The sequence below is a fragment of the Oryctolagus cuniculus genome, chromosome 10 (genome assembly GCF_051225735.1).
Source record: "Oryctolagus cuniculus isolate XC-2025 breed Fujian yellow rabbit chromosome 10, ASM5122573v1, whole genome shotgun sequence".
Taxonomy (NCBI): Eukaryota; Metazoa; Chordata; class Mammalia; order Lagomorpha; family Leporidae; genus Oryctolagus; species Oryctolagus cuniculus.
In genome coordinates this window covers 41322817-41337692 of record NC_142876.1, presented here as the reverse complement: position 1 = coordinate 41337692, position 14876 = coordinate 41322817, and the positions used below count along the sequence as shown (strand labels likewise).

Here is a 14876-nt window from a genome sequence, read left to right as displayed (position 1 = left end):
AACTCCCTGCTAAGTCACCTGGGAAAGCAGCAGAAGATGGCCCAAGTACTTGGGCCCCTGCACCCACATGGTAGACCCAGGTGACCCTCCTGGCTTCTGGCTGCAGCCTGGCTCCGTCCCAGCCACAGTGGCCATTTGGGGAGTGAGTGAACCAACAGATGTAAGTCTCTCTCTCTCCCCTCTCTCTTTCCTTCTCTCTGTATTTCTGCCTTTCATGTAAATAAATCTTTTAAAAAAAAGAAGGCTGAGTGGCTATCTTAACATAAGAGAAAGTGGGCTTACAAACCAAAGGAAAGAATGAGGAATAAAGAGGAGGACATAATGACAACAGGGCAAATGCAGCCGGAAAAGTAGAGCTTCAAAATCTGTCAAACTAAAAAAGAACTCATATAACGCATAGGAAAGCCCTGTTCTGGTTGGAGACTTCAGCGTTCCTTTGTCGGTGATCAACAGAACTCTTGAGTTAAAGGTCAGCAAGGCTATGAGGAGCTGACCACCATCGCCAACCAACCAACTCCTTCTAATTGATGTCTTCAGAGCAATCCACCCGACTACAGCAGAATCCTTTTTAAGAACACATGAAACATTCACTAAGATAGATCATATCCTGGTTCATAAAACAAACCATAACAAATTTAAAGGAATTAAAATCGTAGGATAGATTTTCTGACTATAATGGAATTAAGCTATAAATCAATAACAGAAGGGTAATAGGACTGGGTCCAAACACTTGGAAATTAACTCACTTCTAAATAACCCATGTGTTGAAGAGGAATTGTCAAGGGAACTTGGAAAGTATTTTGTACTGAGCAAATATGAAAATATCAAAATTCGTGGAATGTAGGTGAGACAGTGCACAGGGGACATTTACAAATGAACATGCTTACTTCAGGAAGCATGAGAATGTTCTACTTGATGGTATAAACACCTGCCTTTTAAGAAACCAAAGAAAGAAAAGGGAAATACACATAAGCAGAAGGAAAGTGATCATAAAACCATAGTGCAAATTGATGAATTTGAAAACAGAACTAACAGAGGAAAATCAAGGGGACAAAAAACCTGATTTTTTGAAAAGAAAAATAAAATTGACCAAGAAGGATAACAAAAATGAGGTAATATGCTAGTTGCCAGTATTTGGAATGAAAGGGAAGCAGAGCCTGTAGATAGTAAATGAATAATAATAGAATACTATGAATAATTATAAGTAGGTAAAGTCAACACCTTGGATGAAATGGACCAATTCCTTAAACTAGCAGATTACCAAAACCCACCCAAGATAAAATAGATAGCCAAACTAGCCTTTTACCATAACTATTACTAATTATAACTATTAAATAAATGTAACTTGGAGTTAACAACCTCTGAAAAAGAAATCTCCAAGCCCAGATGGTTTCCAGGTGAATTCTTCCAAACATTTAAAGACAAAATAAAATCATAAAATCAATTTTATACAATCTTTTCCAGAAAGTAGAAGACGAGGGAACATTTCCCAACTCATTTTATTTTTATTACCATGATATGAAAACCATACAAAGAGAAGATACTGCACACCAACAGTCATCATGAATAAAGATGTAAAAATCCTCAGCAAAATATTAGCAAATAAAATTCAGCCATATACAGAGAGAATAGTACACCATTGCCAAGGGAGAAGCAAGTTGTGTCCAGTATTTGCAAGTTCATCAGTGTAACCTACCACATTCACGATCTGCAGGAGTAAAAGAATATCAGTAGCTAAAGTAAAAGCACTTGACAAAATGCAGCACCTAATCATTGTCAAAAAAAATTTAGCAAACTGGAATGAGACTGCTTATCTTGATAAATGATAACTGACAAAACCTACATCTAGCATCCTAATTAATGTTGAATGGCTAAATGCTTTCCCCCTGACACTGGGAACAAGGCAAGGGCATCTACTCTGCATACTGCTATTGAATATTAGATTGAAAGCCCTAATCAGTGCAGTAAGGCATGGGAGTAGACACAGATTGGGATTATTATCCACGGAGAAAATCCCAGGGAATCTATAAAAAATAACAACCACTAAAACCCCTCTGAAACTCTTAGGATTAATAGGTTTAACAGAGTTACATGATATAAGATCAATATGCAAAAATCAATTTTATTTCTATGTATGAATAGTAAATGATTGGAAAAGTTTTCAAAATATCATTTTCAGTGGCTCCAAAAAATGCGAATTACTTTTAAATTTAGCAAAAACCAAACCAGGAAGCCATATATAGGATCTACAGTTGAAAACTTCAAAACATGGATGAAAGCAGTCAGAGATGATCTAAAAAAATGTAGTAGGTTTGTGGACTGGAAGAGTCAACACTCTAAAAATGTCAGCTCTCCCAGAGTTTATCTGTGGATTAACACAATTCTCATATTTCCAGAAAGAGTTTTTATTGTTGTTGGTTTTGACAAGCTGCTTCTAGAATTTATACATAAAGGCAAAAGAACAAGACTAACTGAAACAATTTTGAACGAGAATGAAGAAGAAGGAATCACAGTACCTGATTTTAATACTTAATACCAAGCTGTGCTAATCAAAATACTATATTATTGGCAAAGGGGTACATGAATGGAACAGAAATAAACCTGCACAAACACAGCCAACTGATTTTTGGAAAATTTGCAAAAGCAGTGAAATAGAGAAAGGACAGTCTCTTCATCAGGTGATGTGGGCTCACTTGGACATCCATAGGAAAAATAAAACCCTCAACCTAAATTTCACATTTTGCATAAAAATCATCTGAAATTGGATCAAGAAACTAAATATAAAAAGTAAAACTATGAAAGTCTTAGAAGAAAACAGAAGAGCTTTGTGACTTGAGTTAGGCAAGGAGTTCTTCCATGGTATCTGGTTACCAACAACTAAGTAAGGTTGGCCCGCAGCGCTTGCTCACCCCGTTTGTGTCTTTGAGATGTGTTCAGCATGTGCCGTGCTAGTAAGCAATCAATGTTTGACCTTGGCGAGGTTGTTCATATGACTAAAACAGGCTGAACACCTGCTGTGAGTCAGGCTCTGCTCTAACTCAGTCCCCACAATGCCCATGCAAAGTCAGTACTGTGGTATACTCTGGTAAAAAAAAAAAAAAATTTCAGAGGCAGAGAGGGATAGAGAGGAAGAGGGAATTCCTACCTGTTGGTTCACACCCCAGCTCTCCACAGTGGCTCAGGGTAGGCCCTGCAAAGCGGAGACCTGGGAATTCAATCAGGGTCTTCCACAAGGGTGACAGGGATCCAGTTTCTTGTGCCATCTCTGCTGCCTCCCAGGGTCTGCATCAGCAGGGAGCTGGGACTCGAATCTGGGTACTCTGATAGGGGGCAGGCCAGACACCTATCTTGCTCTTATTTTTAAGACAAAGAAACTGAAATGGGGAAAAACGAATGTGTGTCTAGGGAAGTTCCCTCAGAACAGTGAAAGGCCTTGGGCAGCCTTTTTGTAGGCTTGTGGTTCTGCCCTCCACTGTGTTCCAACAGTCTCGGCCTCCTCGCCTCATCCTTCTTGAAAACACAGATCAGCGATTTGCTTGCCTCCTGCAAGCCAGACACATGTGCCTTAAGAACAGTTACTGGTTTTTGTTTTTTCCTATGTGATTTCTATTCTGAGGCCCATGTTTAAGTTGGTGATTTTTTTTTTAATCCCCTGGCCAATCTATGTTATGCTCATCCACTTGAGTCTCTTTTGCGCCATCTTGTGTCTGGAGTGGGTTTTACCTGAAGAGTCGTTTGCACATCAGGAAGGAGGTGCTGAAGATGTCGGAGGAAAGCCTATGCGATCCATCAGTGTGATCAGACGCTTGAATTCCACAGATGTCAACTTTCTGGGGACATGCCTCTTCCAGGGTGACCAATTAGACTCTGGGAGGGAAACTGATCAAGTTGGCTTTTAAATCTTAATTTGCTGCTCTCTTTTGTAATGTGCCCTAGCATCTCCGGCGTTCACGTAGTGTGAGAGGCCCTGAGCAGTAAGGGTGGAGAAATCATCACTACCAGCTCCTGACCTTGGGAGGAGAGTCCTCCCTGTGAGCTGCACCTGCCCCAGGCCTGAGGCATTGTCACTCATCTCCCCTGTGTGCTAGGCTGAATTAAAGGCAGGTGATCAGTGTGCCGTGGGGTTGGCTTCTTCAGTGGAGGAGATCAGCCAGGGAGAAGGACTCTGCAGCCAGCTCCCCTTTGCTGGACACTCACCAGTGTGTCTTGAGGGCTGAGGGGAGAGAAGAAAAGCCAGAAACGGGGGCAAAATGTGTTGAATTCTTGGAACTGTTCTGTGAAGTGGGGCCTGAATTTTTCTGGAGAACAGAAGGTGGGCTCATCAAAAAAAAATTTTTCTTTTTAAAGATTTATTTATTCATTTGAAAAAGCAGTTACAGAGAGGCAGAAGCAGAGAGAGAGATAGACAGGTCTTCCATCTGCTGGTTCACTCCCCAAATGGCCACAATGGCCAGAGCTGAGCCGATCCAAAACCAAGAGCTTCTTCTGGGTTGCTCATGTAGGTGCAGGGGCCCAAGCACTTGGGCCATCTTCAACTGCGTTCCCAGGCGGTTAGCAGGGAGCTGGATTGGAAGAGGAGCTGCCAGGACTCGAACCAGTGCCCATTTGGAATGCCGCAGGCAGCAGCTTTACCTGCTATGCCACAGCACCGGCCTCTCATCAAAAATTCTAAATCCAGGAGTATCTAAGGCCTTACGTTAGTCTATCTTTTGTTCCTTTTTATGGATTAGATTGCATCCCTGTTACAGAAGTAGCAGATGTTCATACTGGAAAACTGAGGAAAGAGAAAAAGTAGTGGGTGACATCCAAGGAGGATATTCTCAATTATGATGCATATTTTTTAGGTTTTCCTTTCCTTCTATGAATGAATATTTGGGTGCTTTTATGAATTATGTAGTATTGATACTTGTATATTTTTGTTTTTTAATTCTATCAAACATTTTGCAGGTTAGGATGTAGCTTTGGTAAATTACCATATATGCTGAGTTCTAGAACTCTGATGGATATTTCAGTTTTAGTTAACACATTAATATTACAAATGATGCTGGAGTGACATCGTTGCTTTTTTTTTTTTTAATTTGATTTGTTTAAGAGAGTTAGAGGGAGAGACAGAAAGAGGTCTTCCATCTACTGGTTCACTCCCCAAATGGCTACATTGGCCAGGGCTGGGCCATGCTGAAGCCAGTAGCCTGGGCCAGGAGCTCCATCTGATCTCCCACATGGGTGTCATGGATCTAAGCAGTTGGGCCATCTTCTGCTGCTTTCTCAGACACATTAGCAGGGAGATGGATCGAAAGTGGAGCAGGAGCTGGCATTGTGGCAGAGCAGGTAAATCTGCCGCCTGCAATGCTGGCATCCCATAGGGGTGCAGATTGAAGTCCTGGCTGCTCTACCTCTGATCCAATTCCCTGCCAATGCACCTGGAAAAGCAGTGAAAGATGGCCCAAGTCTTTGGGCTTCTGGACCTACATGGTAGACCTGGATGAGGCTTCTGGCTCCTGGCTTCAGCCTTGCTCAGTCCCAGCCATTGCAGCCATCTGGGGAGTAAACCAGCAGATGGAAGACCTCCCTCTCCCCCCCCCACCCCCCCCCTCCCTTTGAAATAGATTAAAAAAAAAAAAACAAACATGGAGCAGCCAGAACTCAAACCCCACACTCAATAGGGAATGCTGGCATCGCAGGTGGTGGCTTAGCCTACTGTACCACAACACCAGTCCCGGCTTCCTTTCTTTTAAAAAGGAAAAACAAGTTAGAGTTATTTGTTTAGGATAGATTTCCAAATCCCAGGGACTGTGAGAACACTGGGGACTTCGAGGCTCTGAGTGGGGACGTGTAGGCGCCTGGCCACTTGGGTAGGCTGACTGGGGGCACGTTCCTTCTCCTCTGAGTCTGTGTTTTCTTGGATCAAATGGGTGTAGCAATTCCAAAACAGCATGGGGATGTTGTGTGAGTAATACACTTGGGGTCCCTCCTCAGAACTCGGCACGCAGCAAGTGCTACATGCAAGGGGCTCCTTTTCAAAGCAGTGACGCTGTGGCCTTCTGATGAGCCTTCCACCCATTTGCCACACACCAGTGGTGCTGGAAGGGACTTGAACCTCATAAGTATTTGGTGTCTAATCATTTATTTTTAAATCACTTTTGTTGATTTAAGCGGAAGTACTACTGCATTATTGCTTGACTGTGATTTCCTCTAGTCTAGTGAGAATGAACAGTTTTGTATGTTATTGTAGATTAGCTTGTCATCTCTCAGGAAGTGCTTTTTTTTGGTTGGCAGGGGTATTTTCTTACCAGCCTTTGTATGCTATTTAAGCAGGAAATAATGTCATCCTTAATCGTATTTATCATAAGCCTATTTAAAATTTTTATATCAAATTTTTCTTTGTTACATACATATTTCTCATTCAGATGGGCTATGTGACAGTAATTGTGATCTCTTCATTACAAATTGTCTTTTTTATTGTGTCTGATATTTTTTGCAAATAATGACAAAATTACATATTTGCATCCAACCATTCTACCTGTTATTTTTCACATCCTGTTAAGTTGCCCTAGAATTCTATAGCAATGTAAATAATGGTGGGGTTTGTAGGCACCATTTAAAACTTATTCCTGACTTCTAATATGACTAACTCCAATGTTAACCATTAAATAGAATGTGAGCATGTTAGTCCCAAAAACAATTTGTTTGTTGTGTCAAGGATACATCCAATCTTGAGTTTTTAAATGTTTAGCAGTGACCTTTTTCTGAGTGATAATTTCATTTTGTATTTTGGTTTTATGTTGCATGGGATAATGAATTTCCTAGTGTCACACATCTATTTGTATACCTAGATTTAGTATATACTCACTAGCTTGGGTTTTGCTCTTTTCAATTAATACCATTTCATGTAGACTGTTTTCTATAGCCTACAGATAAATTCTATATATGTAAGGCATAAAAGAATATAAAAGGATATATCAGTACATTAATATTGATTATCTTTAAGTTAGGAATTATGAGTTACTTCATTTTACTCTTCCTCACTTTTCCAGTTTTCAGAATGAGATGACCATAAACTTACCAGTAGTAATAAAAAAAATATTGCCTAAAAAATGTCAGTGCCATTCCAGTTAATCCTGGATAAAATACGATTTAGGAGGTTCCATGTGACTTAAAGAAGCCTTCTTATTTAAGGTTTCTAACTGACGTTTGTTCATTTTCAAGAGTCTTAGTTATTTTGATGCTAATGGAGCTAAAATAAATTGCATATCTGATTTTTAAAAGAACATGGCTTGGAGAATAATGATTATGTGGTGATTATATTTTCTGAAACTAAAAATCTAGGACTTGATAGATGACAAATGATTTATTTTATGAGATCTGACGTTTTTATCTGAAAATATTTAAAAAGAATCACAAGTAATATTTAAGTGCATGTTTATTGCTTGCATAAAGGAATTAATTTGCATTGGCCTCAGGATGGTTCCATAGAGTCTGGAGCCTACCGACCACAAGCTGGGCATGGGATGGCTGGCTTCTGGACACTTCATTTGTCTTCTGGGTCCCACTGAAGACCACCACCTCATGGCCAGCTTTGCCTAGGAAGGGGCCTACTCAGAGATACAGGAATGGAAAACATGCACTTACACACTAAAGCACACACAATGACACTTACTGGATTTGCTGTCTTTGTTGCATCTTCCAGATGCCAGGAATAGCCCTGTTTTTTCTGATGTGGTCAGCACTTTCCCTCTGCAATGAGATGCAGCTAATTTCAGAGTTCAAAATTCTTCTTTGGATTTGATCATTAACACATTGTGTACCAAAAGCATGAAAATCTTGATGGACACTATGATAATCAAAAATTATGTTTGTATTTAAATCCATAATGTCTCCTTGCTCTTTTTTCTCTTCTTTTCTGTAGCTTTGGGCCAGATTATGTTGTATGTGGATGGGATGAATGGAGTAATAAACCACAATGAAACCATTCAGTGGCTGTACACTCTCATTGGGTCAAAGGTAAGGGAAAGTTATGGTTGAACATTTTGTTGAGTTTGCATATCATTGGTCTTTCTTTTTATACTCAGAGAATTTTTCCGAAAAAAATCCTGTTCAGCTGTGTTTCAAGCCCTGCCGTGGTATAAATGAGGACTACTATTTCATAGGTTTGAAAAAGATGCTAACAATGCAAATAGCTTGCAAAGTTTTTATGCGTTTCTATTTTTTCTTTTCTTAATCTTTGATCAGATACCTTTGGCACCTTTTTGGGGGGGGGGGGACAGGCAGAGTGGACAGTGAGAGAGAGAGAGACAGAGAGAAAGGTCTTCCTTTTTCCGTTGGTTCACCCGCCAATGGCCATTGCGGCTGGCATACCGCGCTGATCAGAAGCCGGGAGCCTGGTGCCTCTCCTGGTCGCCCATGGGATGCAGGGCCCAAGCACCTGGGCCATCCTCCACTGCGCTCCTGGGCCACAGCAGAGAGCTGTCCTGGAAGAGGGGCAACCGGGACAGAATCTGGCGCCCCGACTGGGACTAGAACCTGGTGTGCCGGCGCCGCAGGTGGAGGATTAGCCTTTTGAGCCGCGGTGCTGGCCAAAGCACCTTTGGTTTTTAAAGTTTAATTGAGTCATTATAGCATAGGTATAGCCTCTATATATTTTCTGTACTTCATGTTCATCCTGGTACTTGTGTACATATTTATATGCTATACATCTATATATACTTATTCCTATATACAGATGACAGAATTTGAGATTGTCTTTCAACTCTACCATCAATTGTAAAAGTAACCAACATTTATTAAAGATTCACTGAGCTCCAGAAACCATCCTAAGCATTTTATAAGCATTATCTCATTTAATCCCTAAAGGCCACTGTTAGGTAAATAATGCTATCCCCATGTTGTTGTTAAGGAAATAGTGCTTGATTGGAAGAATCTAGCTGATTTCCCCATGGACCTTGGCAGGCGTCCATCCAGTCATTGCCTGTTGTGAGGTCCTTACACTCTCTGGAAATGCAGCCAGGAAGTAGGTCCACCCTATCGCTTGAGGTATGCAGGAAACTGGACAAGATCTGGAATGGCTCTCTGTGTGTCCTCCAGGGGACTGGGGGGAAATTAGAAATGTGCCTGGATCTGGGGATTTGGGAGAAGGAATGGGAAGGCAGTCTGTTCTTAGCAGGTGCAAATGCAGCAGGGTTGGAGCTCAGTGAGTGTGGAGGCCACGATCAGAGCCGCTGTGTCAGGCAGGAGAGGGTCTGGAGGGCCCAAAATGGAATTGGAACCTGACTTCAACAGCTCACAGCATCTTTGTAGGTTCCTGGGGTCCCTGTGGTCAGCCCAGACCAGGCCCTTGCTGGGTTCACTGCCCACCCTGGCTCAGGTGAGCCTGTGCACAATGCTGTGCCCCAGCTTGGTGCTCTGCTAGGGAGTCGCATCCCCTGGCCTTGCCTCTTGGGTCACCTGCTTCCCAAGCACCCTGCTGCCTTCAGAACTCAGTCCTCATTTGACTCTGTGCTGAGCGTGGTGCTAGTCTTGGGTTGCACTTGCCTTTCAGATGGCTTGGACTCCTGGTGATTGTGCGTTGAGAGTGGGGGGAGGGGAAGGGCCTGTTTGCTGTGGACTGTGGACGGGACTGGTGTGTAAATACACACAGGGCCCAGGTCCTTGGTTGGCTTACATCTTACCCTGATTTTCCGTTCCCAGTATAATTGATGAGAGATTTTTCCTCCCCATTTTATAATGGAATCGGCTATGGTTTCCCCTAGGAGATTGAAAATCTTTTTATCCGGCTTTGTTTTGAGTGGATGTGTTTTGAAAAGATGTAGGTGACCTTAGAAGAAGAGTGGACTGCTGGGCTGGGATGACGTAGCCAGGCTGAGGGCAGATTTCTATCGCGTGTCCTGTTGGAGTGCTTTCTGCTGGGAACTCTCCCTAATGCTCATGTTAAGTCTGCCCCCTCCCCGGGGTTCTCTGACTGAGCCTGAGGGCTCCAAAAACTGTGGAAGTGGAGGAGCTTTTGCCATAAAGACAGACTTTTGGTCCATGTCACAGCTGAATTCAGAAATCCTTAGAGCTTTTGTTTGTTGGTTTCAGCCATGGTAAAACACCAACAGCCAACCCTCTTTTAAAGGGAAATAAAATCTCATGTGTTTATGATTGGAAAGTGACAGTTGTTGAACTCATTACCAGGAAGGGACCAGAGTGAGGGCAAGAGAAGGGACAGGGAGTTGCGAGCAAGGGAGAGAAGATAAGGGAGGGTGCCAAGGTGTGACTGTGTCGCCAGCTGTGTGTGCCAGAAGCTTGGTCTTCAGTGCGGCAGTGTTGGGAAACATGGCACTGGGGTCTTGAGGGCTCCATCCTCATGAAGGAGTGAAGTAGTGGTGGAGAACGGGCTTGGGCCAGTGGGCTTGGTCTCTTGAGCTTGGCTGTGCACATGCCCAGCACTCCCCGTCTTTGGAGGGTGCAGCGACCAGGCTGTAGCTTGGAGGCAGGGAGACTGAGCTCTCAGGAGTTGGCGCTTTGATCTTGCATTGCCCAGTGTGCAGAACTGTAGGAAATGCATTTCTGTTCTCTGTATGTGACCCAGTCCTGGGTGTTTTGTGATAGCAGCACAAATGGATGAAGACAGAGCAGAAAGGCACAAAGAAGAGGGAGAGTCGGAAAAAAGAGGGAGGAAGAAAGGAGGGGGTGGAAAAGAAAAAGGAGAGGAGAAAAATAGGATTAACAGACACATCCCTGGGCTCCGAGCCTCTTGTGTTGCGATAGCATCGTGTCATCATTCTGTCGGGACAATAAACAAGTGGAAAGGAACACACAGGTGAATTCTTACTGCATTTCTACATCAGGAAAGTGGAAGCTTAAAGCATGGGCATGTCGGAATTGTGCTGGCCTTGGGGGACATGTGCAGTGTGTGCCGCCCTGCAGCTCTTGAGTCCCCTGGGCTGTGGCTGTCAGATGTGGCTCTTTTGCCCCTCCCTTGGCCACTTGGACCAGTGTGGAATCCTGTCTCCATCATCTCTCTTCCCGAAGGAAGGTCCAGAGGAGTCTGGCTATTGTGTTCCTTGCTGTCTGGTCACCATGAGGTCAAACATACAGAGCCATGAGTCAGCCTAGTCTTGGAGCTCATGCTGTGGTTAGAAAGGAGAACATCAGCGATACCTTAGCTCACATCCCTTCCGCCATGGTGGCACCTGAAGGTGTCCCACCATCCCGCAGAGTGTGCTCAGTTCCAGGCTGCTGGCTGAAAGTCAACCTTGGCAGCAACTGTCAAGTTCACTTTCTAATCAGATGATCTCTTGGGTCCAAGGGCAGTGCAGTACCTGCTGACACTGCCCCCCCCCCCCCATTCTGCACTGACAAGAATCTTTAAGAAGAATGCCTGTGCCAACCCAGGACTTTCTTCTTCTGAGAACAAAGCCTCAGTCCTTAATCATCCTGACTGGGCAATAGAGCACAATAGGTTTCCCTCGTCCAAGTTAAAACAGGAAAGCAAGGGTACTAGCGCTGTCTTTTGACAGAGTTGAATTCTCTTAACCTGAAAGATTAACCTTGACCTCCAGTGGTTTTTGCCTTGAACAGGCACGGCATTGACAAAGGAAATGCTGGGTTAGAATAATCTTGTCACTCTGCTTTCATAATTCTTCATTTTTCCTTCCATGAAAGGCAACAAGATGAGATTTTGCAGCCTGCCAGAGGGTCGTTATGCAATGCATATTTGCAGACATTTGAGACTCAGAGCCAGAGGAGAAAATGACGCATTGCAGCCAAATAATGAGTTTTTAAAAGAAAGAGAAAAGTGTTTTCAATAAAGGGTGTCTTTCTATTTACAAAGGCCCATCTTTAAACTCCCCAGTCAGAGGTGAGGCAGACCCACATCCCGTGACTTATTTAAGGGTGTGGAGTTTTTTCTCTTCATGTGTCTGGAATTTGAATTAACTGTGGTAGGATGACTGAGTCTGTACAGCGTGGCCTTCTGTCACCTAAACACAACCAGGGGGTGTCTGCATGGATACCCTGCTGGCCCCAGGGGAGGCCCTGTGGCTGGTAAGCCCTCATCTCCCTGCTAATCCTCTAGGGGCACCCGATGCTGTCGGGGAAGCTTCTTGTACTGCGCTGCTGCTGTCCACATTAGCTTGCTCTGGTCGCCCTGCTTTTCAGGTAGCCCCCTTCAGTCTGATTCTTCTAGCTGATGATAGAATTCTACAGATCGCATTTCTACTTGAGTGAAAGTGGTCAAGTGTTGGGGCTGGCGTTGTTGTATAACCAGTGAAGCCACCACCTACAACACCAGCATCCCATATGGACACTGGTTTGTGTCCTGGCTGCTCCACTTCCAATCCATTTCCTTGCAAATGGCCTGGGAAAAGTAAAGGAAATTAGCCCAAGTTCTTGGGCCCCTGCTACCCATGTGGGAGAACTGGAAGAAGCTCCTGGCTTTGGCCTGGCCCAGCCCTGATGATTGCAGCTATCTGGGGGAGTGAACCAACTGACAGACGATCCTCTCTGTATCCCTCTCTCTGTAACTCCGACTTTCAAAGTAAATAAACAAATCTTTAAATAAAGAAGGAAAGAGAGGGAGGGAGGGCCTGCATCCCAGCTCCCACCCAGCCACAGCTATGAACCTGAGCTGGGGAGCCCTGGGCATGGGCCCCTTTATACACGTGGGGACATTACTGGAAGTTTCTCATTAGGACAGTAAGACATGATAAAGACATGAAGAAGAATGGAGCGGTAGAGGTGGGAGAAACAGGAGTGATGAAAGGAAGGGATAGTGAAATATGACAAATGTAAGAGCTGGCTAAGGGTTGCAGTAGAAACAGAATGATGAGAATGTAGGATCATTTTGAGGAATTGTCCTCTAGGACTAGATTTCTGGAGGTAGAGACATAAAAGCAGAATGAAAGACGTGGTAAGGGGTTCGTTGCTTTGGCTCTGGGCAGCTAGGAGTATGGCGATAACCACTGACTGGAGGGGAGAAGTTGGAAATTGGGGTTATTGGCAGCAAAGCTTTGGGTGTACTGGCTGTGAGATGAAGGAAATGTCCTCAAGGGGAGCTGAGCAGGTGCTTGTGCCCCGTGTGCTGCAGGAAATCTGGGTGGTGGACAAGGAGAGAAGCTCCAGTGAGCCCGTTGGTCTTGGAGTCCATGGCATGTTACTGCTCTCAATCTACTCAGAAACTCAGCCCATGTTGAGATCTGAAGCACCCTTCAAGTTACCTAATATGCAATGGTAGAATCTTAGCTTTGAAGTGAGGCAAGGTCACGTTAAAGGTGTTTGTGACATCATCATTCCTGCCTGATACTTATAGAGGCTGAGGGAGCATTGTTCCCCAGGAGACCCAGCCATTATTGGACACGGGAACCTATGGAAAGTCTGCCTTATTGGGTTCTGTGTGACCCTCTGTGTCATTAACCAAACATTCATGCACTGCTTTCTGGAGCAACACATTCTGACTTGCCTGTGGATGCTCTTGGAGTATTTGAAGGCATTTATCGTGTAATCCTGCCCAAGCTAAACTCCATGGGTACTATGGATAGTCCTCAGAGACATAATTACAAGTCCTCGTCATACTGGCTTACTAACTTTTCTGTGCATCCAGTAGAACAATAGTAATTGGGTAGCCTCCTGGGATATGACATTATCCTTCCACAAATTGCACATCTGCTTCGTTGTGCCTTTCAGCAGCAGCTCTGGGGACTGACTCAACTTGAACTGGTTTTCTTCACACCCCGGTGTCTGCCAGTTTCTTCTGTTCTGCATGACTGTGATTAATTGTTTTACATCTAAATGCAGGGCTTTGCATTTTTTCCCATTGATTGCAGGCCAGAGTTCCAGCCTCAAGATAATCATGAATTTTGTTTTGACCATTCATCATGCTAGCTGTTAGAGCTAGTTTTGTTTTACATAATTAAATAAGCAAAGCTTCTGTGTCACTGACCAAACTTTCAAGCTGGTAGAGACAACAAACCCATAAACCAATGTAGCCTGAAGGTTGATAGTGATCTGTCAGCACATTTTAGGGCCCTTGTTCAGTGAGTGGGAAGCCTCTTAAATGGATGACCAGGCAGGCATGCTTCTTCTTCATTGGAGTCACAAGGCATTCTTGAAATCAAGATATTCTGTATCTAGCTTTGGATGAATTAATTTTTCACCTAAAAAATGGAGATTATGGTCTATGAAATTTGAATAATAATGGTGAAGAGTCACCAAGAACATTGTGCATGGCAGATAAGTGCCCACTCTTATTGGCAAAAATGCCTTCCCAAGAGGCAACTAACCTCATCTTAACAAAGGAGATGGGCCCACGTGGCCATGACCTACTCATTTGGAAACTCTTGCTTCTCAGCATTTTCTCTCTTTTTCTAAGTGCTCATGAACCATTCACCCAAAAATTCTCTGGAGCATCTTTTCCAGGAATCAGCAATGGGTTTAGTAAGCTTTAGGGTTTAAGTTTTGGACTTCATCCTTAATTCTTTTCTGATCGCCGGCGCCGTGGCTCACTAGGCACACCGGGTTCTAGTCCCGGTTGGGGTGCCGGATTCTGGCCCAGTTGCCCCTCTTCCAGGCCAGCTCTCTGCTGTGGCCAGGGAGTGCAGTGGAGGATGGCCCAGGTACTTGGGCCCTGCACCCCATGGGAGACCAGAATAAGTACCTGGCTCCTGCCATCGGATCAGCGTGGTGGGCCAGCTGCAGCACTCTGGCCGCGGCAGCCATTGGAGGGTGAACCAACGGCAAAAGGAAGACCTTTCTCTCTGTCTCTCTCTCTCTCACTGTCCACTCTGCCTGTCAAAAATTAAAAAAAAAAAAAAATCTTTTCTGATCATTGGGACAGTTAACTGTGGATTTACCTTTGATAACTCTTGTGTTCTCTCCCTGTTGTCTTGAGGATGATGAAT

The 14876-nt window shown here is 43.9% G+C and overlaps 1 protein-coding gene across 12 annotated transcripts in view; it reads left to right on the top strand.

Moving 5' to 3' along the window:
• Positions 1-14876, top strand: part of FHOD3 (formin homology 2 domain containing 3) — a 483564-nt gene that overhangs the window by 270206 nt on the left and 198482 nt on the right. For all 12 annotated transcript variants that reach the window (XM_008261223.5, XM_089305775.1, XM_002713503.6 and 9 more), the window contains exon 6: positions 7907-8001. In XM_008261223.5, coding sequence (XP_008259445.4) covers positions 7907-8001 — 95 coding nt within the window. The remainder of the gene's footprint in view (positions 1-7906; positions 8002-14876) is intronic.